This window comes from Euprymna scolopes, chromosome 43 (genome assembly GCF_053919585.1).
Source record: "Euprymna scolopes isolate OS-2025 chromosome 43, ASM5391958v1, whole genome shotgun sequence".
In the NCBI taxonomy this organism is placed as follows: Eukaryota; Metazoa; Mollusca; class Cephalopoda; order Sepiida; family Sepiolidae; genus Euprymna; species Euprymna scolopes.
The window spans coordinates 36,106,766-36,131,848 of record NC_136524.1 but is presented as its reverse complement, the minus strand read 5'-3'; the positions used below and the strand labels follow the sequence as shown (position 1 = coordinate 36,131,848).

The following is a 25,083-nucleotide window of genomic DNA, read 5'->3' as shown; positions in this document are numbered from 1 at the left end:
GGATTAAGTCACTATGGGGAGGCATGTGAAGCTTCATTCCAGTATACCGCAGTAGGTCCCCAACTAAAGCAAGTAATCAATTAATTTGATTGAAAAATGGGAGATTTCACCGATTTTGATGACAATTGAAAGTGTGAAACATTCGTTGATCATCATTCAATCCCGAGCACTGCCAGATATCCCTACAAGTAATTTATAATTTCAAAATGTGTTTTGTTAATGTTTTATTTATTTCTTACATATTGATTGTTGTAAAAACATAAAAAGATTTTTAAAAATTTAACTTTTTTTTTCTAATAAAATCCTTACTCAAAAACTAAGTCTCAGTAAATAAAAAATAAAAAATTAGTAGCATTAGTTAAGCTTTTTAAATTAAACATTAAAAAATATTTTATCAATTGAATTTTTTTTAAGATTAAAATTAAATAGATCTAAAATTAATTTAAGTGATGAGCAACCAGTAAATATTCCAATACATTTCCAAATTGATTTTAACAGAATTTTAGATTTTTTTTTTTTTGTTTGTTTGAATGATTGTGTCTCCATAAAGTTTTTAAATCAAGCATGCATTACTAAAAATAGAATTACTAAAAAATAGTAGCAACGATAGCTACCAAGAAATACCACAAAGGATTTGCTGAAAAAATATTCATAGATTATATCAACTCATTTTTGATACACTACATGTTTTCACTCACAATCATTTTATTTTATTTATCACATGCAGGAGTACCTTCTATCACCTGGCAGTCCTGATTTCAGAAAATTGCCTTATTACATAAAAAAATATCAGTAAAACTAAACATGAGTGTATTGTGCATCCTGTTCAGCTTCACTGATGTAAGTTATGTGTAGTTCCCCATTGATTTATATCAATTTTTGTACCTACAAAAGAGCATCATTAACAATTTCATGCTTATCTCTCACATAGTGACTAACAACCCTGGTTTCTCTCCCTATCTTCTCAAGGTCGAGAGCAAAGGAAGGTGTCTACAAAGTTGCTCCACTGTAGGATGTTGCTTCTAAGAGATGTTGACTGCGGTTCTGAGCATTCCTGTATGGGAACTGTTAAATTTCTTTTTAGTCTTTTGTTGAAAGATCTAGAATTATTTCTATATACGAAAAACTGATATAATGGTTTCAAAGTCAGGTTTCATTTTGATAGGAAGATTTGACTTCTAGATTTCTTTCACATAGTCTAGTCTGGAAATAAAATTTAAAAAAAAAAAAGCCAGGGAATCACCATAGAGTACCAACATTCCTTCTAAAATTTCTGGGGGGGTATCTCTGACCAGGTCCTTATCTCTCTTCCTCTCAAATCAATTTTTATCAATTTCTCCTATCTTTTCCTTGACCTTCCCTTGTGAATTGAACCTGGTACCATAACTATTCTTTATCTACCAACTTAAGAAATCATCCATTTTACTAATATTCTTATTCCATTGACATCTGCTGTTGTTCTCTTTATACGATTAAGATTTAATTTTCCTCTTAAGTCATCAGATCTATGCATGTCTCTTATTTCACATCCACCATATCCAGAGTTCGTACAGATTTCCAATGTTCATTTACAAGGCTTTTCAAAGTTTTCCAAGACTGTCTACAAACAAAGATTTTTTGCTACCCCTCCCTGTAGAAAAGTGCTCAGTTGAGGATGAAGGAATTAATATTTTTAGCCAATTTTTTATGTGTCATCTGAAGGAACGAGCTTTAAAATGATACCGATCTCGTTAAAATCCATCGCCTCTGTCGAAAGTTTCTGCGAGACATACGTACATACATACATTTAAAGGCGATAAAAACAGATGAAAGTAAACGTTTAAAAAAACAGCAGGTGGTTAAACTAACGTCCATGTTTTCTAGGTCAAAGATCACGCCATAGTCGTAGTAGAAAAGGAAAATCAAGAAACGATTTTTTTTCTACCCCTCCCCGTAGAAAAGCGACCTGTTGAGTGAAGTAATTAATGTTTTTAGCCAATTTTTCGATATTTGTTGTTCGAAGATTCGAGCTTCAAAATCATACCGATCTGGCAAAAATCCGTCGCCTGTGTGGAAAGTTTTTGCGCAACATACAAACACACACACACTGAAACACATTTTGCCTTTTATATATATATATATATATATATATATATATATATATATATAGACTAGTGGGAGTACCCGGCGTTGCGAGGGTGTTTGTAGGTGTGTGCGTTTGGGGGGGGGGGGGTCGTAAAAAAAAAAAAAAAATTGCCGGCATCGCCCGTGTGGTAAAAGAAAAAAAAAATTTGGTAGGTAGGTAGGTAGGTAGGTAGGATTGAACCTGGAACCTTGAGGCGTAGGTGGAAAAAAATCCTGACATGTAACCCACTCGCCCACCACAGCAGAGTAACAGTAAAGTGATTTAATTTAACAATTAAAACTTAAATGCGCGATTTTAATGATAATGAGATCAAACATATCTCACCGTCAGCTTTTGCTGCGAAGCTGTTTTTTTTTTTTTTCTTTCCCTAACTTTGGCTGTTTGTTTTCCCAAGATGTTGGGGAGGGGGGAAAACCAGCTCCCTATAAAAAGGGGAGTGTCCCAATGAATAGCAATTGTCTGATATAAGCAGTTTCCCCTGTCCCTGCCACGAGTGCTAGGGAACTGCTGATACAGATTCAGGTTCGCTTTTTTATACTGAAAAGCGAAACAAAGACAGCGATTGAAAAAAAATCTTGAAAATAGCGCATAAAAGTCGGGCAAATTAAAGATAGATGCGACCTCCATTCATAACTTGTATATATTATGATTTAGACAGTATATAAAACGTTTTAAGAATGAGTGAGCACGCCAAATGACCCCCATCCCTTCAAAAGCCTTTGCCAGACATACACAAAACATGCACACACAAACACACACACGTTTTCGCTTTTATATATATATATATACTAGTGAGGGGTACCCGGCGTTGCCCGGGTGTTTGTAGGGGTGTGTGATGTTAAATAAAAAAGAAACCGGGGGGGGGGGATCGAAGCCGAACCCTTGAGGCGAAGTTTGAAAATACAATCGGCCAGCCAGAAGTGAAAGATGTTTGAAAGTTGTTGAGCGTTACAACGATGACGGTGTAAGCATTGTTATAAGCGAAGTAAGAAAAGAAAACGTTTTAATTAAGCAGGGGGGGGGGTTAAAAAAAAATAAATAAATAACGTAAGGCAAACGAACGATTAAAACAGAAAAACGAACGTTACGTGAAAAATGGCTTAAATAATACAGGGTTCAATATTTAAATTTAAAAAAAAAAAACATCTCGCACCACGATTCGAACCCAAAACTTTTAGATAATGAACCAAGGCCTTAACTACCTGCGCTAAAGCGGCGTATATTAAGTTTGTTTGGTTTATCAACTATTTAAAGTAAATCAGGTCACGACGTCATGACGTCATCTGACGCATGCGTTGCTGACCCTCCCCCCTGTCGATTTTGGGGTGAAAAAGTTAACGTTTTTCTCGTTTTCTGTCTAGACATCTCTCTCTCTCTCTCTCTCTCTCTCTGTGTTTGCGTCTCTCTCACTCTCTCTCTGTTTGTTTAACTATCGTATCTACCTATTTTGAATGTGGTAATAACTTTGGTAACGTTGTCATAGCGTAGAAGTTCATAGTTTAGCTTTAATTAATTTTTTTTTTACCGATAACAACATTTTTAAATTGTAAAATTAAGACCGCCATTAGAGGTTGCTGACGTCAAGATCACGTGACATGACTCAGCTGGTTTTAAATACAAGTTGACCCAAAATAAACGGCCGTGTGTATACTTTATGTAGAAGAGTTGGCGGCCGTATTTTTTGGGGCAGTTATAAATCGATTTAAAAATATGTAATGTTTAACATTAAAATGTCACTTTTTTTGGGAGGCCCCCCCTGCAGAAAATCGATCAGTTGACGCACTTCTGATGGTCACTTTGGGCCAATTTTTCGATATTTGTCGTCCGGAAGGTGGGGCTTTCATATGAAACCAAGTTTGTGAATTTTTGTTTTGTCTGTCGAAAGTTTTTAGCAGACACACAAACATACACACAAACAAACACACATACATTTTCGCTTTTATATATATATAGACTAGCAAGGGGGGGGGTTTACCCGGTGTTGCTTGGGTGCTTGTAGGTGTGTGCATTTGTTAAAGAAGAACCAAAAGGAAATGTAACCCTGTTTAAATATAAAAAAAAAAACAATAAAACACAGCGATTTTAAAAATGGGGGAGGGAGGGGGGGCTTGGTGACAGGTTGGCTCGAACCCGGAGCCTTGAGGCCCATAGGCTGAGCCTGAATACCTGAGCTACAGCAACAGTCAATACATTGCAGTTTTTAATGAGGTCAAATTGCTTTACTGCGGGATAGTTAACAGTGACGCTTACATCCGGTTAGAATCCTGTTTCGCTTTTCTTATACAAAAAAGGCGAATCTACATGCGCCAATCCGAAAATGTCGAATATTTAACGTTTCAAAGTTGGTCAAATTAAATAGAGAGGCGACCAACGTTGTTAAGTCATAGAGATTATCATTTAGACATGATATAAAAAGTTTTAAAAATAAGCGACGGCCTCGAGAATCCGCCGGAAAAAAGCCTTTTTCAGACATACACAAAAAGTGAACATACATACACATACATTTTCGTTTTACTCACTGGGAAAGATGCACCCTCGAATCAAGATGAAAGCAACAGGAAACTATCGTCTTTACTTGTCTTACTGAGATTACCATGGCTTTACAATTTGGAGAGCCGTGGTCGTCGACAGTGTTAAAAAACAGCAGGGCCGCTGACGATGATTTCTTTATTGGTCGTTCTCTTGATCTTTTTTATATGAGATCTTTATATTATTTCTCTGCATAGCTGGAATCTGGTAGCTTGTGAAACATGTCAAAAGTACATTAATATCTTTTTTTTTTTCAAATATATATTATAAACATATGTCAGAAAAGAGTTTCTCAACATGAATTTCTTTTTTTTTTTAATTTGAACACAGGTGTTTCGGTAATAGTAAAGATGGTTTGCTCTATTTGACTTCTAGTTGCTTCTCCATAGATGGAACGACAGTGACAACCAAGCTAGGGTCCCTTCTGATTAATGATCATCTCCCTCTCATATAATTTGTAAACCCTCACCTTTCCCAATGTTAAGAATGGCTTTCTTTTCCGTCTGACCATGTCTAATCAATCAGCCAAATGAACAAAACCAAAAGTTAAAAAGAACAGATTCTTCACTATAACCCAGGTTTCTGATACAATAGTATGTAACGTATTATGCCAACTTTTCTCTTTTAGTGTAGTACAGGTGAGAGTGGCGCATTTTTTTTTAGCACCTCTAACTTAATTTTCTGCTTCATTTACTGGGTCATCCAACACCTGTGAGCATGTAAAACAGATGTTACCCCGAATATGATGAATGATAATGAGTCAACGCTAATTAAGGTTAAATGCCACTCAAGAATAAGGGTTAATTAATGAGATGAATTGATTTATATTTGAATGATGATTATTATGAGAGGATTAAAAATGACAAATGGAATGATCCAAATTTCATCTATAAATATAAAAGCGAAAATGTTTGTGTGTGTGTGTCTGTGTGTATCTGTGTGCGCGCGTTTTCGTGTATGTCCAAGAAAGGCTTTTTTCAGAGAACCGATCAGTCGCCTCACAACTTCTTAAAACTTTTTATAATCGTGCCTAAATGATAATACAGTGTTACTTAAAAAAAAAAAAAAAAGGGCCCAACTCTAATTAGGTCCTGTTTCTTAATGTTTTGTCCGAATGAAATGAAACTTTGGTCATAACTAGTTTATTATATTCAAAACATCACATCAAGACACTAGGATCTTTGGCCTTTTTTTCTCTCCATTGACTGTAAAATGTTCAGAAAAACAGTTGAATGTCCTGTTTTTTTTTTGGGGGGGGGGGGGAGGGGTCACCCTGTATCTACGAGTTAATAACCAGGGTCGCCTGTCTATTTAATTTGCTCGACTTTCAAAAGATAAATATTCAACAATTTTCGATCGCCGCATGTGCATTAAGCTTTTTTGTATGAAAAAAAAAAAAAAAGAAGCGAACAGACTTGCGGTAAATAAAACACTGTCCCGCACTCAAAGTTGACGTCATTAACTCGTCAAAAACGGGCACCTGCCAAGTCGCACGTTTTTTTTCACACTTTATTATTTTCCAACTGTGTGTCAAGGCTTCGTTTTTTTTAAAACAACCAACGATTTTTGTTTTCATTTACCCAAAAACACACACACCTACAAACACCCAGGCAACGCCGGGTACCCCGCCACCAGTATATTATAATTACACTAGCGGGGATACCCGGCATTGCCAGAGTGTTTGTTTCCGGGACGGGGGGGGGGGGGGAGTTTTTAAAAAATGTTATGGTAGGTAAGTAGGAAGGATCAAACCCGGAGTCATGAGTAAAAGTAGGAAAATAAAGTGTGAAAAATAAAAAAACATCTGCAACGTTAACAGTTCGGCCACCAAGAAAAGTCCATTCCAGTTGTTTAGGAAAAAAAACGACTACGGTAGGTCGGTGCGAACGTGAAAATATAATGTGAATTGTCCAGCACGCTAACCACTACGCCACAGAGCACTGCAGCTTAGTTTAGTGATTTTAAATAACTTCACATGAAAGAACTACGAAGCCAAACCGGTGTTCTCTTCTCAACTGTTCCTTGTGAACGATCCCCAAACGGTGTTAAGTGGTGGCAGGGGGAGGAGGAATTTATTAGAGAGAAAATATTTTACCACTTCCATTGATCTTAACCGATTTTGGCCGTGACTTCTCAGCAGAAAAAGTATAGAAATCTAAGATTATCGAGGAATTTGAGAAATAATAAGCCTATAACACACCTCAGATATTATTCTGCCGTTTGTGCATATTATATTTGCATGAAATATCTTGATTTTTAATCCTATTAATGTCAAAATCAGACGGGAAAAAATGAGTTCATTTTATTTATATAGAGATAATTTATATATATACTAGCAGGCTTTCCAACATTGCCAGTTGGTAAGATACCCATAAATATATTTTAATTCATACAGAAACTGAGACATGTGCATGTTTTTTCTAAACAGTTCACTTCTTGTAAATAAAACAAAAAATGTGCTGAAATCGAAACCAAACCCTAGAGTCAAATACAATAACCATTTGACCACCTTGACACAATCTTTAAAAAATGTTTTCAAGCCTACTTCTTCCAAACATTTTAAATCTGTAATTTGAACAATTCACGCATGCGCATTTGTGAAACAGTTAACAGATAAAAATCTGATGACCCCTACCATTTTTTTCAATTTTAACCCCTTAGCAGCCTCTTTTTTCGGGATGAAAACGGATTAAAAAGTTTTCCACATGCCTGAATACTTTATATACCAAATTTCAAATCTACGTATAAAAAATTTGTTGAGTATATAGGTTGAGAATTGTCCTCACACACAGACACACATTCTCACACACACACACACACATATATATATATTAGATAGATAGAGTGAGAGACAGAGGGAAAGGGGGTATTGAATAAACATTGCTGGTGAGCCATGATAAGATGATTGTTTTTTTGGTTTTGGTTTTTAAATACCCAAAACAGTTCTTGGGGTAAACAACAGATGATCCCTAATATTATTGTAGTGATGGGACGATTCCAAAACTATTCTTTTTGCAAAATTATAGACAGAGATTGATTGATTGGTTTGTTTAATGGCATATCAACCATTAGAAGTTATTTAATGCCGGTTCTGTTTGGCTATTGGTGATATGTTCGGTTTCAGATTAAATATTGGTCAATGGTGTAGTAATTAATGTTTCTATACAATGGGAAGGTTTAAATTTTGTTGTATAGTTTTATTTCTTTTAAGAATTTCAAGATTTTGCTTGGGTCTGTATTGTTGAATAAGTCTTTTAGGTCTTTGGATTGATAGTATTTTGATCGAATCGAGTTAAAAACATGGCAGTAGATTAATATGCGTTTTATTGAAAATGGTTCATGACAGGTAATGCATGTTGGGGGTACTTCATTTTTTAGATGAGAATGAGTAATATGGGTTAGGGTTAGATGAGAATGAGTAATATGGGTTAGGGTTAGATGAGAATGAGTAATATGGGTATGTCCTATTCTGAGTCTGGTTAGTACTACTACTTCTTTCCTTATTTTCCGGTATGCTGGATAACATTCCTCGATATTAGGTTGGATATTTTGAAGTTTGTTGTTTGCTTGATTCTTCCATATTTCTTGCCATTTATTTCTAATAAACTTGTTGATTGTTGGTTTGAGGTCTGAATGAGGGATTTTGAAATCAGAAATATTTAGGTGTAGTGATTTTTTTTGCTGCTTTGTCAGCTTTTTCGTTGCCGGGGATGCCAATATGACTAGGTATCCAGCAGAATATGATGGTTTTGCTTGTGGATAATTGGTTTATTCTATGTAAGAGTTTGATGATTAATGGGTTTGTCGATTCTTGGTTTAATAAGGATAAGAGTGTTGATTTGGAGTCTGAAAGATGATGAACTTGTTGGATTGGTTTGCTGTGATGATGACTAGGGCTAAGTTGATGGCCAGGATTTCAGCACTATATATTAAAGCATTGTTCGGAATTCGTTGTTGCAGTTGTGTGTTATTAAGTACAGCAGCACACTACTTTGTCTTTATTTTTGGATCCATCAGTATATATGTGTAAGTAGTTGCAAAAAAACATTTATGATGGATTCGTTTTTTCTTGGAGGGTGATCGGGTTTGTTTTAGTTTTGGGATGTTTAGCGACGTCTAATATAATTGTTGGAGGTTTTTGTAGCCATGGGGGTGTTTTTTAAGTGACAGTTTTGTGTATGTTTATTTGTGTCTCGGAGAGGAGTTTTTTTATGCGAAAGCTGAAAGGTTTAATAGTGTTTTCTTTTATGTTGAGGGGTAGGTTAAATTGGGATTCAAAGATAGTTTTGTAAGCGGGGTTTGAAGGGTTTAAAGCAAGTTTTATATAGTACTGTGTTCCCAATTTTTGCCTTCTTACATTTAGTGGGAGCTCCTTTGTTTCTGTATATAAGCTTTCTACTGGGGAGGTAGTGAAAGCCCCTGTTGCGAGTCTTAGACCTTGATGGTGTATTGTATCTAATTTTAGTAGGTAAGATTTTCTAGTTGATCCGTAAATGAAACATGCATAATCTAGTTTGGAGCGTATTAATGTTTGGTAAAGTTTAATGAGAGTTTTTTTCTGTCGGCTCCCCATTCAGTGTGGGCTATAGTCTTTATGAGATGGATGCTTTGTTGCATTTGGTTCTCAAGTGATTTATATGTGGGATAAAGGAGAGTTTATGATCAAATATAACGCCAAGAAATTTATGTTGTTTGACTATTAGGATTTCTGTATCATACAGTTTGAGAGTTGGGTCATTATGCATTTTGTGTATATGGCAGAAATGTAGACATTTGGTTTTTTCTTTTGATAGTTTAAAGCCGTTTTCTGTGGTTCATTTGCTTATTTTGTTTAGGCATTGTTGAAGTTGACGTTCTATCGTATGGATGTGTTTTGATCTATAGCAGATCAAGAAATCATCCACATATAGTGAGCCTTTTATACCATGGGTAAAGCATTTTGTGATGTTATTAATTTTAATGTTAAATAATGTGGTAGAAAGGATGCATCCTTGCGGAAGTCCCATTCTTTCAAGTCTGAGAGTGTCATTTAAAAGGACTCTAAAAGTTCTGTTTTTTAGGAAGTTGTCAGTATTTTTAAGTCTCTCATTATAACATATCTCCATGTGGTATCATAAGCCTTTTCAAGTGAGATGTTCTTTTTGGAGGAAAGCTTCACATATGAATGTTTCGAGTCGGACAAGGTGGTCAATTGTCCCTCTTCCTTTTCTGAATCCTGTTTGTAGGTTGGTTATTAGATTGTTGGTTTCAAGGTACCATGTTAATCTTTTATTGAGCATGCGCTCTAGCAAGCCGACTCAAAGCAGCACACATGCTCGGCAACGATCACCTACTAAGTAAACCTAGTATACAATTTAATACAATAGGGGAATTATTGACTATAAATAATAAAGTTACAATTTATATATATATATATTACATATACACACACACACACACACACACACACACACACACACACACACACACACACACACACACACACACACACACACACACACACACACACACACACAGCGAGACCCGACATTTTTTTGTATTGAATGATGATTAACGAATGTTTCACACTCCCATATTTTATTGTCATCGAAATTGGTGAAATCGTCCATTTTTTAATCAAATCGATTAATTGCCTGCTCTTGTTGGGGACCCACTGTAGTGCACCAGGAGGAAGCTTCACATGCCTCTTTGAAGTGACTTAGTTCACGATACATTGTAGTTTACATTGCAATATAGAGAACCTACTGTTGATTTTATAAAATTATTTTTATATATTGGCCTGAATTAAAGTTTAAAATGCAAAAAGTATCATGGTTTAATTGTGCTCTAAACAAACATTCATTTTGAACACACCTGTTATATCAAAGAACAAACCTGTTATATCAAAGAACTTGCTGTTAAATTTATATGACGGGCATTTCTGCTTGTGTGGTAATAAAACAACAAGTGCAGTTGCGCTGCTAGGCTGTAGAAGGCGTTGACTCAAGTCAAAATCACCTGTTCTTTCTTTCATCAATTGTCGGACAAACTTTGAATAGCCATAACTCTGGTACTAATTGGGATACAAAGATAAATTTGGTGTGTGTATATATATATATCTTGTAGCACTACATATGCATACCTAAACGTTTTTTGGTAGATTAAAAAAATTAATGTTTATGTATTTTGGATATCGCACTAGTTTTAAATAGTATTTTTTTATAGGTTAAATTCAAGTTTCACAATATCTCTTTTATCAAGTTGTTAGGTGGAAACACAGAATAGTTACAAAACACCCTCCCGATGTTAAGAATGGCTTTCAAAATAAAATATTTCAGTGCGGTACCAAAAATATATAAGTACCAAAAAATTTATTCAAAAATATATAAGTACCAAAAAATTTATTCAGTTTGGGATACCTACTCTTAATTAGTGATGGGACGATTCCAATATTTTTCCAGATTCCGATACAATTACCAATTTCGATACAATTATCAATCCCGAATCTTTATAAATCTTTAAATATTTAACTATAGAGTTGTTATTTTCCCTGATTTCTGTAATTAAAAAAAAAAAAAAAGTGTAAAATATACAGATATTTTCCTAAACGTGAAAATACACTTGTGGAGGATGATCTATCAATTTTAGTTTTACTGGCAATTTTAAAATCAATAAATAATTATTTTATCATTATTACCAGCAATGGAAGATTTTACTTTAAATAAAATCAAAATAAAAAAGGCAATTAAAAGAATCGTTTTGGCATCGGGAAATAGGCATCAGCAGTTTTTTCGATTCCCGATTCCGATTAATCGGCCCAACACTGCTCTTAATGTTATTAATAGCCTATGCCAAGTAGGCATACATCAAGAAAGTTGATTGATTTCATCAACTTTCTTGTAATGATTCATATCCTCCTGCAGTACACTAGGTTTTGAGTGAATTATAACGAGTCCTATTTTCCCTTTCTATGTGATGGTTGTATTACGAATCCAATTTGCAGTTATACAAAATACTTGTCAGGCATTTTTGTTTATGGACTCATTTTCGTTTTTTCTTATTTTTTTTATTATTAGTTTTTTTTCATTTGATGATTTTTAACACATGTATAGAGACCATGTTAACCAAAGTGAATTCTAATACAACACTATGTTCTCGCTTTCGACAAGTTTTTCATCATGCCTACAGACGTAGAATAATTATCAAAACAAGCCAAGCATGCAGGATTCTCCTCCACAAATAAAAAAAAATTTACTTTCACTATGACTAATGTTTGTGCAAGATTTAAAAAAGAAAATTCAAGACGTGGTTATTGAGAAAAGTACAAACAAATAAACAGATGAACAATTTGGGGGCAATTTTAACCTTCTAATGCTTCCTAGTGGGGGCAACCAGAATTATCCCGGAAAATCCGTTCTGGCAAAAATGTACTGTCACCAGGACTAACGTTTGTGCAAAATTAAAAAAAATTCCAAGGTGTGGTTATTGAGAAAAGTGTCTACAAACGAATGGGAATCCCTCCTTTATCAAGGGACCAATAAGTATGGTGATTTTTATTGTAGTAATTTTTACAAGATCTCTCATCACACATATTCTACGTTTAGGGGACAGCCTTCAGATGTGAATAACCAACATGTCAAATATGTTTTTAGATGGAATACTGCTACCACACCTGGGAAGGTACCACTGGAGCACCCTTTCCTGTCTTGACAGAATACAAAATTGACTTTAAGATCTAGTGGGGGTGGGGATGTCCTCTTTCCTTTTCTAGTCTCTTTCCTCACAGAATAAACATTGATAATTTTTCTTTACTCTAAAATTATTTCCATGATAGTTGCTCGACTGAACTCAAATTCATGTTCACCCCTGTAAAACATTTAAAACTAATCTAACTATGACCACCGTAAATAATTTTCCTTTCTCCTTCTAAAACTAGACACCACTTACATGAGCAAAATTTCTTTCCAAAAATTATCTAGGTAACACAAAACCACAAGACTGTTTTCTAGATGACTAGCATGTTCATTTTCAAGTTCAATATTAACAAATTCTTGCTTAGCCATCATTCTAAATAATCTAATTAGGATAGAACTTCATAAAAATATTATATAAACATTTAATTACTACTGGATGGATGGGGGGGGGTAAAAGAAAATAATAAGTGTCAAATTTATTTGCATTTTAGCATATTCAAAAGAAAAGAAACAACAAAAGAAATGACATACTAGTATCATTTTTATTCTTTGGACTACTGTTCTCATCTTAAGTATTATTTTCACAACATTTCGGTCGATGTAACCTCCGACCTTCTTCAGGTGTATCTTGTCGAACTCGGGAGAACGGGCACATAATTCAAAACAGAACACGTTATTTAATCCACAAAGGTAGCATGCTCTCGTTTTATCACCCTTGAAGGGATTTGGGGCAAGTGAATGCAGAGTCGGTTTTTATTAGCAACTTGGAGGAATGGTTCAGAATAGATGCTAGTTTATTACTTGCATGTGAAACGATGGAGGAACTACTTGTTGAATTGAAAAGGCTTGAAGAAATGCTATTGAAAAAAAAAGTTCTGAGATTGAATGTTAACAATGATCAATGGTGGTTGTGTTGGAAAACTCCCCAGAATAAATAAAGTCCTTTTTTTTTTACAAAGGAATCACCAGTTATCAAGGCCCAGAGGCTACTCGAGGATAAAGGTTAAAGAGTGTGCCATGGTCAAAAGGACAATATCATAGTAATCGTTAGAAGTGTGACTTTGGTCAACTGGATTACTTAAGAGGAACGGCTAATAAAGAACTTGTTTACATTGAATTTGAAGATGGCCATATTGTAGTCAGCTGGAAAGAGAGTTCCACAGGCGTGTAGTTCTAAGAAAGAAGCTTTGTTCATGGAATCTACATTTAGGTTTAAGCACAGATAAAGAGTGGGGGAAATTAGTGATAGTGTTTACAGCCAAACGAGTGTTTCTCGTGAATGTTTGGTGAGGAGGGACCATGGATTGGAGCGCAGACGAGCACTTACCATAAAAATAATGATAAAATACAGACAGGCTCGCAACATCTCTTCTGTGAGAAAGAGGTTGCAGGGAAGAGACAAGGGCATCCCCCACTAGGCTACGAAGTCTATTCTGAACTTTATCAAGGCAGGATAAGATCTTCCTAGCAGCTCCTGCCCAGATGTCACAGCAACACTCATTCTTCCTCTGCTCAGTTTGAGGAAAGAGAGTCAGCTGTAACTCAATCTTTTGTTGTATAAGCACTGCGTACACAATTGTAGTGGAATTACTACTAAGTTTAGAGATGATGTCTGTATGTGAAAAAAGTGTAAGACGGCGCAAGAGATGGATGAGAATTCTGACTTAGAGAAAGTATCTTTGGATGACAAAGCTATTGAGGTTGTTCAGAAGTTTTGTTACCAAGGCCATAACATTGGGGCAGGTTTTTTTTTTTTTTTTTTTTTTTTTTTTTTTTTTTACACGGTGGTCACCACTTATCAAGGCCCGGAAGCCACTCAGGGATAAGGGTTATTGCAATGTACAGTACGTTAGTGTGGAGATTTGATGAAGTGTTTACTTAAGGGGGCGGTTCATTAGGAATTTGTTAGCGTTGGACTTGAAGACATCCAAGTTGTAGTCAGGTGGGAAGCAGGCAGACGGAACAGAGTTCCACAGGCGTGCAGTTCTAAGAAAGAAGCTTTGTTCATGGAATCCACGTTTTGATTTAGGCACAGATATAGAGTGGGGGAAATTTTTCGCAGTGGATTCAGCTAGACGGGTGTTTTTTGTGAAAGATTGGCGAGGGGGGGACCAGAGATTGGAGTTCAGACGAGCACCTACCATGGAAATGACGATAAAACAAGGATAGGCTCGCAACGTCTCTTCTATGGGAGAGAGGTTGCAGGGTAGAGAAAAGGGCATCCCCCACTAAGCCACGAAGTCTATTTTGTACTCTGTCAAGGCAGGATAGGCTGTTTTTAGCAGCTCCTGCCCAGATATGGCAGCAGTATTCCATTCCAGGTGCTAATGTGATTGCAAGAATTAGGAGTGGATTGAGTATGTTTAAGGAATGCCTGCCATTAATAAACAGCAGAACATATTTGTCAACAAAGAATAGACGAGTTCTTGGATTAGTTGAGGTAAAATCAGTTTGCAGGAGAAGGCCAAGGAAAACATGGAAAGTGATAAGGATGAAGGAGGGATATATAAAGACCTGGCCAGAGATAGATTAGTTTGGAAATCAATTTTTATAAGCCATCCAACACAAATGACAATAAGTAAAACAGATGTTAAAATGATGGTGATGATGATGTTGATGAGATGGCGATGCTTAACCAATCGCGGCAATGCTTTACAAATGATTGCAATGCTTAACCAATGGCGGCAGTGTTAAACTGATAATGATGATGATCCTCCTCGAATATGCAATATCGTTGATTATCTGCATTCACACAAATCATAAGTATTTCTATTTGCTGTAAAACTGGATGAGTAAATACCAAACACCTGGAAGCATTGAGATATCTCCAGGTTGTTTAGATGTCAAGTGGAAGTGAACTTGACGCAAGCTACTTGACAAGAATAAAAGCAGTTTACCGATTCATTTCCCTGAACAAAGGAACAAAATGTCACTTACTGGATTTGGTGAGCATTGAAAATAACTCGAACAATTGTTATCAAGAAACGTCCTGGATATTTTCACTTACAACGGTTGTTGAAAACTATGAAAACAAGCCATCCATGCAGGGGTCCCCTTCCACGAATGAAAAATTTACCAAATTTTGTTTTAGTAAAGTTGTGATGTTTCAAGCTCATGCCTAGAATGGACTTTTTTTTTTTTTTTTTTTTTTTTTTTTTTTAAATCACAATGACATTAACATACACGATGCTTTTTATTATCACATTTTACCCTATTACCAAACTAGGTCTCTGTCTGGGGGTTTGTTGTTATTCATTATTATAAGAAAAAATATAGCTAACTAGCAGGGTGACCCGGCATTGCCTGGAATTGAATGAGGATCAATGAGTTTTACATTCGCATAGTTTTATTGTTATCAAAATCTGTGAAATTGACCATTTTTTTTTTAATCATTGATTAATTGCCTGCTCTAGTTGGGGACCCATTGTGGTGCATTAAAAGGAAGCGTGAAACGCCTCCTTACAATGACTTATAATTAGGGCTAGGACAACAGCATATTCTTTTCGTTTTGACTCGAGTGTGTATCCGTTGATATCCTATATGCTTTTATAGTGATGTGGTTCTCAGTTGATTAAGTGTGTCTAACTGCGTCAGATATATACTCGAGAGTCAAAACAATGAAAAGAATATTCTGTTGTCGTAGATCTACTTATAATATATTATACTCTGTATTGCACTGTAGAGAACCTACTGTTGATTTTATAAAATTATTTTTATAAAATAGATTGAATTTAAGTTTAAAATGCAAAAGTCAAGTATTATGGTTCAGTTGTGCTCTAAGCAGAAACATTCATTTCAAACATTCCCCTGTTATATCAAAGAACCTATTGTTGATTCTATATGCTGAGCCTCACTGCTTGTGCAATAATAAAACTTCTCAAATGCACTTAGGTTAGGCTGTATAAGGCTTTAATTTTAGTTAAAATCACCTGCTCCATCTTTCATTGGATTTTCCAATTATTGATACTTATAGAAGACATTCCAATATAAGACCTATCTAAGAACACTGCCAGGCACATTTGTGTGAAATTCAAAAAAAAAAAAAAATGAGACTACCTTGTTCGGGAGTCCATAAAAAACAAACTCTCACAAAGTTCCCTTTATAAATCGTAAAGATAATTGTGTTGTGCAGAATATGAAGAAATTGCAATGAATTTGATGTTTAACGGAAACTTATATGACCAATTAAAGTTTCCCTTCCATGTGATTTTGGCACATTTTTCAGAAGGAAGAGTGGAAATTTTGTTGTATTTAGATTGATCTGATCTAGTAACCAGGGTTGCGGAATAGGATGGTAAAAGTCCAACTCCGGCTCCTAGAATTCCTAGGATGTTGACTCCGACTCCTTTGATATCTCCGACTTTGACTCCCGACTCCTTGACCCCTATGTGGAAATCTATTCTGCAGATCCATATACCAGCCTCCCACACCTATTCAGCAAACATTTTATAAATACTTTTCATGTATATTATTTTTTACGTTTAACATCCACTTGTATGATAAATATATACTCACATGTACACTCAACCAGATTTATAGAATAAGATAAAAAAGGGATAAAAAATTTACAATTAAATTTTATTATGTTAGCAGTTCAAAAGGAATACAATATTTAGAGATAGGGAAGCCTCTTTAGGCTATGGCATTTCGAAGCCGAATGCTTCTCATCAGAAGTGGAGAGTAAAGACATTATACACAGAAATTTTTTAAAAGATATTGCCTTTATAGAAGGAGGAACAAAAGAAAAACAGGAAAAATGCTATAAAGGGCTATAGTAGCATGGGTTGCTTCTTAATGATTTAGGCCAGTTTTTTTTTTCTAATTTCAGATCGATCCCAGACTAAACCAATTGCCAAATTCCATTTGATTCAGGAATTAGATAACTTTTGGATTACAATCCAATTGTTATCCGATCCACCATGATCTCACTCAAAGACAAAAATTTTCATTGATCCTGTATGACGTCGCAGCCAAAATAAAAACAGCTGTTCAGACAGGATTTGCAAGGATTCAATGAACCAAAATATCTTGATCTAGTAGAAGCATTGCAGTACAGTACAAAATATGATATATCTCCAAAAATAAAAGCAAAACCATGTAAAAAATAAATTTATTGTACTTAAGGAGTCGGAATCAGATAAAAAATTCCAACTTCAACTCCTAGTACTCTTAGAAATCCAACTGCCACTAAAACCTCCGACTTGGCAACCCTGCTAATAGCTACTGCTTCCATTAGAATAAATATTCTTTTACCATAAAATGATGTGATATTCAGAAAGGATTTTTCACTAGCTTGCATTTCACTGTTAAAATTTGTTTCTAGACCAATCACACACAAGACAGCATTTTTTTTTTTTTTTTTTTTAATTTATTTATTTACTAATGTGTTACCATTTAAGGTTAAAGGTTAATGAGATCAATAGATTGTCAGTTACATAATGAATAGAATGATTAATATCTGATTAGTTATAAGGGAAGTTTATGAAAATTATTTATTGACATTAGATTCGAAGATCACCATGTTGTAGCATTCAGGGAAGGCAACTCTCGCTTACCCTATTTTGTCCTTTAGTCCTCTCATTCTAGTTAGAGTTCAGCTTTGAGCAGATTGGCATAAGCTAAAGGAGTGAGAGCTCGACAGATATAGATCAGAATCTAATGAGTAGCTAACTCAGATAAACAATGACTTGCCTTGGTAGGAAAATGTTAAGCTGAGATTCAGTATTTCAAAGACTGGAACCTAATTCAATGCTAGCAGTGAGGCACTATGACGATACATACACGCATTACTAACAAATCAAATATAATATACACTCTTGCGGTTGTATTTTACTTGTCAGTCTGTATTGCATTTGTGTTCAACTTGTGGATAAGTGCACATGCCAATTGCTAGCCGGATTTAAAAAAATGTTTCATTTTTTTTTTTTTTAATTTTATTCCTTTGAAGATTGTAACGCTGGGCATGGGGCAGCCAAACCAGCTGCCAACATTGCCCTGCTTTTTATTGAAACCAACCGAGAGCTCTTTTTATTATCCTTGTTGTTCCCTTAAGTGCAATTATCTTGATCTCTTTTGCACTTGGTCCACCAGCAATATTAGTTAGGGAGGACTTCAGATTCTTCTTCATAAGCCTTGTGACAACTATAATAACTAGCATGATTGATATCTGCTCAAGATTCCAGTTTCTTTTCGTATCATACATGAGATTTTGATATTTGGTTTGTTTCTCCTTTTCAGCTCTGTTCAGACCTCCATCATTAGGGACACTCACTTTAACCAAGGTTGCTGCTCTTGACTTATTCCATATAACTATGTCAGGTTTTACAGCAGCATTTTTAAGGTATGTGGCTGTAGGGATTACATGGTCGTAATGTATGGTATATAAGTCATTTCCAACTGTTCTTTCAGGTTGATGTTCCCAGGATTTACATGGGAGGGGAGGGTGTTTTGTAACTATTCTGTGCTCCCACCTAACAATTTAATAATAAAAAAAAAGAGATATCATGAAACTTGAATTTAACCTAAAAAACTATTTAAAAATAGTGTGGTACCAAAAATATATAAGCAACGAAAACACTTCTTGCATTATTTAATAAACATCCAAACTTCTACTAAAGTTGCTTCATTTATTTCACTATCACATTGATACCACGATTTTTTTCCACATTATTTAAATTTCACAATTTATACAATTTCAAGCTGTTGCGTTTCAGAATTTCATTATTTTGATTATTCAAACTACGGTTTTCATCTTGGATGTTATCCTGTTTTTGTTTTTTTTATTAAATAAAAACTAAAGATAGTATGTAAGCGTAAACTGTTATAATAATGCACGTGTCAAATATTCATTAACCTATTTATCTATTAAAATTATTTTTAACTGTTAACATGAAAAGGTAAGTAGAAAGTATTACCAAAAACTTTAAATTCATAAACTGACATATCTTCTAAGATATTCTTCTTGTATAACAAGTCTCCTATAATATTATTACTATCCTTTATAATTCTTACAAAAATATACTTCTCTTGGTAGCTAATTCACATATATTTGTAGTGGTCAATGTTTACATATCGACATACAAAATCAAAAAGCATAAATACATTTGTACACATATCGTCTGTGCATACACTATCTTGAATAAAAACGAATAATTATATTTTCAACCAATCAGAAAACTTTCTGATTTTACTGGAGATGGTCTTTCTAGGAGCTACCTAAACCCTTTAAAAGCCAGATTTTTTCTCAATAAACCAGAAGAACACAGTTGACCGGAGTCTATAAATTGGTGTCACCAGGCGCCCCACCTTGGGTACCCATCTCTACAACCTCTCTCTCCACTCACATGCACAAACATTGATGAACACAGACGCACACAACTCATGGTCTCATTATCGTCTGCAAACTATATAAATTTTATTCATTGAAATATTCCAAGCTTTTTCACTAAACTCCAATTATAATAGAAAATTAAAAGAACATGGACTCTTAAAAACAACTTTCAATGAATTATAATTTATAAAAATCAGCATAGAAGTTTTGATAACGATTTTCCTGAACCCTGAAGATCACGGCTCTTAATCAATCTTGACTACTAATGTCTCAGCTAATGAATCCTTTACAAGAACTCTAAAAATATTCACAAATATTCTATGTTTTCTCACTGTTGTAAACCTATTTTAAACATAAATTATCTCTTTTGTGAATATATGCCTTCTGAACTCATTATTTTGTTCTGTTTACCGTATGACAGTGTATCACATCTATAATATAAATCTCATCAGTCTGTTTAGATGTACGTATGTATGTTTGCCTAAAACTTTCGACAGAGGTAACGGATTTTCACGAGATTGGTATCATTTTGAAGCTTAACCTTCCGGACGACAAATATAAAAAAATTGGCTAAAAACATTAATTCCTTCACCATCACTGGGCACTTTTCTTCAGGGAAGAGGGAGGGGTCGCTTTTTTTCGCCAATATTTTCAAAAGTCATCCCCTCTTTTCAATTGACTAGCCTTAATTTAAATCTTTGCCACTTCCGGTTTGGCGATGGACGCAACAACAAAGACGTTACTTTTTTTTTTTTTCCAGGCTCTGCTCCACCTTCGCTGTACTGGTTCAAGCATGCCTGCCTATTACCACTTTTTTTTTTTTTTTCTACAACACTTCCAAACACCTGGGCAATGCCAGGCTAGTTTGATTATAAATCCTGCAAACTTTTTTCACTGAAATCATTTCTCAGAATCCGGTTCATTCTAAAAATAGTTATCTCAAACAACCACCCTAAAGCAAAGCCTGAAGAAAACTGACGTGAACACATCCCTAAAAACTAATGATCACCTCTCTAAAACTGGTGATTGAAATCCCATACCTTGGTGGTTTGTACAGATACACATGTAAATCAGATGACTATGCTAAAAAAAAAAATATTCTTTCACTAAATGCTATCAGGGACATTAAGAAATATTAGAGAGTGGTAGAATCAGCATAAAGTTAGAGATAGGAGAGAGAGAAAATACATAGATAACCATAAGATCAATAGGTGATTTGTTCAGTTAGCTCATGGATGACATTATCTTTTGTTTACATCTTCAACTGGTTTTAATTGATGACATCATCCTTTTGTAACATTATGACAAATTTGCTGCCAGTCTTCCTGTTTAAGCAGATGTCATCATCCCTTTTTGATGTCATTGAGTTTTAGTAGTAGTAGTACACTAGTAGTATTTTAGTAGTACTAGTATACTACTACTATTAAAAAACTGTACTTTTTTTTACATAGGCATCACCACATTATCAAGGCCAAGAGGCCACTCAAGGATAAGGGTTAAAGAGTGTACAGTAGACAGGACAATATAGTAATCATTAGTAATGAAAATTTGGTAAATTTGATAACTTATATAGAACGGCTCATCAAGAACTTATTTACGTTAGACTTGAACACAACCATATTGTAGTCAGCCGGAAAGCAGGAAAACGGAAGACAATTCCACAGGCGTGCAGTTCTAAGAAAGAAGTAGTACTAGTGTGTGTGGATGGAAATTTTGAGTTAAATATGAAAAATTGCAACATAATTTATTGTTTGACAAAGGCGTACAAATAATTACCAAAGTTTTTTTTTTAGGACAAGACACTAATAATCATTTGTACTCGTTTGTTAAATAATAGTTTAGTTCAGAATTTCCATTTATATCATTGCTCTATCTCACATATTGAGTTTTCTTGATCTGATTGAGATCGTTTTATAAATATAGATAGTAATGTTTATTTGGACGTTAGATTTACAGTACTATACAATCTGTAATCTTATGACATTCCAGTATTTAATTTATATATTGTTACGACACGTATCCCAGTCCTATTGGGGATGGTAGAGATGGGTGACGTAACAAAATATATAAAAAAATAAAGTTCCCCAGGTTCCTTGATAATGCGTTGTGATGGGAATGGGACAACCGTCTTGAAGACAACAATAAAATGAAATGTACTGGACAACGAAATCACATGAGAAATAACGAGGACAAATATCATCGAAAAATTAACAAATTTTTATTTATATAAAAAAATAAATAAAATTCAATTCAAGAAAATTAAATATGCCTAACTAAATGAAATGATTTAATGATTCAAATTCTGCCGAGAGAAAAATATATCAACAGTCAATGTTCACATAAAACAAGAAATCGTCTTCTCAATTAGATACAGGTTCTAGGGTAAGAGAGAGATGTTGGAGAAATGAAATTTTTAATTGAAAAACTCAATGTCCTTTGAAATGTGACCTTTCTTTTGTCTCTTTTTTTATATATATTTCTTTCCTATAAATTGTTTATGTTTGATTACGCGCACGCAGGTTAATTTTCATATTTTTGCCCTTTGGATTATTTATGTTTCATTACGCGCGTGCGTATTAATTGCACCAAGTATTTGTTTCCGAAGCTCATCGAAGCCCTTGATTCATAGTAAAAGTTTCACTGCGCCATTGATCCTTCCTTCGCTGGGTTCATTCTTTTGTTCAGTCAATATTCTAACTTTGACCGCTGATCAAAACAGATTTTTACCGTTGCCGCCAACATCGGCTTATGTCGTTGATATTTACCTCCGCGACGCTGCTACCATCGCCTCTCGCCAGCTTCACCACTGACCTTCACTGATTTACGTCTTGTCGCTTTGAAGCGCGAAACTCCACTGACTGTTGACAACTTTTTTCAGTCCCCTCTCTCTATACGGTCTATCTCTCTTTCTCTATACAGTTTATCTCTCTCTATATACGGTTTAGTTCTCTCTATATACGGTTTAGTTCTCTCTATCTTTTCTCTCTCCTCTCTTTCTCGTCCATGAGCTATCTTTTCTCTTTCCTCTTCCACCCTTCGTTCACAGTATCTCCGTCTCTTCCTTCTCCTCCTGCTATCAGGTATCCCCTCCCCTTTTCTTCTGTTTTGTTTACAAAATGTGAACGATCAGACGAGAACGGAGCTTTTTGGCACAAAAATGACACAGTAAATAAAATATAGTGAAAATATATCTTCTCTCGGCTAAAAATTTATGAATCAGCATTGAGGGAAACCTACAAAATCCGTCATCTTTAGGGAAAATTTGAAGTTGGAGTTAAGGTAAAGAATTATCTTTTCTGCAAAGAAAAAAGAAAAAACATTGCCACTCGGAAAGCGTGAAAGATAAACATACAAAGTAGGGGCAGCGTTAGTCTAAGAAGCAAGTATATAGCGTACATGTAGAAAATATTGGGTTCAGGGTATGGTATTATTGTACTTGGGGGTGGGTAGGTGCCAAATTGTTTGGTGTTATAAAAAAAAAAAAAATAATAAAAAATTAATAAAAATATTTAAAAATGTAACGGGGCCATACCACTCTGAAAGCGTAAAAGATAAACATACAAAGAAGAGGTCAAATTTTTAGAATAATTAAGTATATATAGCATACATGCATTAAATGTAATGTCAAATTTTTTTTTTGATGGGGGGGTTAAAAACTATCTGGTGTTATACATAAAATATGTAAAAATAAAAATGGAACGGCCCGTAACGTAGCCGCTTGGGAAGCGTAAAAGGTAAACACTGTTAAACGTAAATGTATTTTGTTTTCAGGATATTTTTTTGTGGTGGTGTGGTTGTTTCGAATAGCTAATGTGTACTAAAATTTCTGATAATGGGAGTTCGATATGGTTGTATTTGGATTAATTTATTTTTTAACGGTTGTATCATGTAGAGACAGCAGCCATATTTGTAAATATTGAGAATGTTTGTTTATGTGAGAAGATTGTATTCCAGAATAATCTGTATGTCAGCTCTTAGCCAATAGGAAATGAATGAATTTTAGAAGGGAGAAATTGTTATTTTTGGAATGGGAAATGAAAAGTCAATGGTATGTATATGAGTTTTTAATCCAAATATAAAGGGTGCAAAGTCAGTAATAATATAGTAATAATATGTGTACTTCTTCCCGGTGATGACTGGGTGCAGTGAGAGGACATAAGAATTAGAGGGGAAAAATACAAACTACTTCCTCTGAAGATGTTGGCAGTTGTGATGATGTTTCTCCTAGGACATGGGATTTTATTATAACAAATAAATGTGTCTAAAATGGCCTTCTAAAATTACATAAGATGTTGGATAATAGTTTAGACATAAATTTGTATGTGGCATTTGTTATTGTAAACCTACCCTAATTTGGTCCAGGAGAATTTCTGCAATCATTTTATTATATAGTAGATTTACCCGGATTTAAAGTCATCCCGTCGTTTATGCTGACCAGTATCTGTCTCGTTCCATCCTTTCATCTCCACATGAGAACTCACATAACAAAAATAAGAAAAGATAACTCTGCCAACACAGAAAAAGGAGTCAGTTCCTCTTGATCAACTTCTATCATCCTAATATCTATATTCAAATCCTATCAGATTTAAGGAGAGTAGGAAGTAGACCTTGTGTTTACTTTCAGCAGTCTCGTAACTCTCACTTCACTAATTTTGTTTTTTAGTCCTCACATTCCATGGGTGATGTTTTTGACAAAGGGGGGAGGATTGCTGTTTCTGGGTCAGAATCTATCCATCTAATACTTATTGTTAGTTTTTTTTGTTTTTTTTTTTGGGGGGGGGTATACCTTTTTTTAGCTCCTTACATCAAATGGCTTCATACCTTGTCTAGAGTGATTTCCATAAAGAAGCAAGATATTTAGTTCTTATTTTATTATTTTTTTTTGCAGAAATAGATAACACCATGCACCTGCTTTTGAGTTAGGAGATTTAAAAGTAAATTTAAAATTTGTGGTTAGAGAAGAAAGTTGATAATAGATGTTAAAACAATTGGTACAGGTTAAACAAATGAATAAAAAAAAAAAAAAAAAGGAGATTACTGACCCTGCCCGCCTGTTGCAAAACGGGATCCATCAGGATGTATATCAATTGAAAATATAGGTTTATCTGTAAAATAAGGAAACAAAAAAAAAAATGTTAGATTATAAAAATACATATTTCAAAAGTGGTGCATTTCAGCGCTGAGGTAAAATGTAACTTTTTCAAGTACTGACTTGCCACAGAACCATTTTAATGGATCGGTTCAATACATAAAATATACATATTGTTTTATAGCATATCAACCTTTTTTGAGTTTTTTAATGCCAAATTCAGTTATTTTGGAAATGGTATCCATGTTGCATCCAGTTATTTTTTAGAATGTTCTTTATTCTTCAAGCGCTAGTTTGTAATGCTTGGTTTGGTTGTTTTATAGTGGATTTTACCATT

At 34.6% G+C, this 25,083-nt stretch overlaps 1 protein-coding gene across 1 annotated transcript in view; it reads right to left on the bottom strand.

Moving 5' to 3' along the window:
- LOC145268287 (protein HIRA-like) overlaps positions 1 to 25,083 on the bottom strand; it is a 191,929-nt gene that overhangs the window by 139,212 nt on the left and 27,634 nt on the right. The window contains exon 2 of the mRNA XM_080123694.1: positions 24,700 to 24,762. Within this exon, the coding sequence (XP_079979820.1) occupies positions 24,700 to 24,762 (63 nt within the window). The remainder of the gene's footprint in view (positions 1 to 24,699; positions 24,763 to 25,083) is intronic.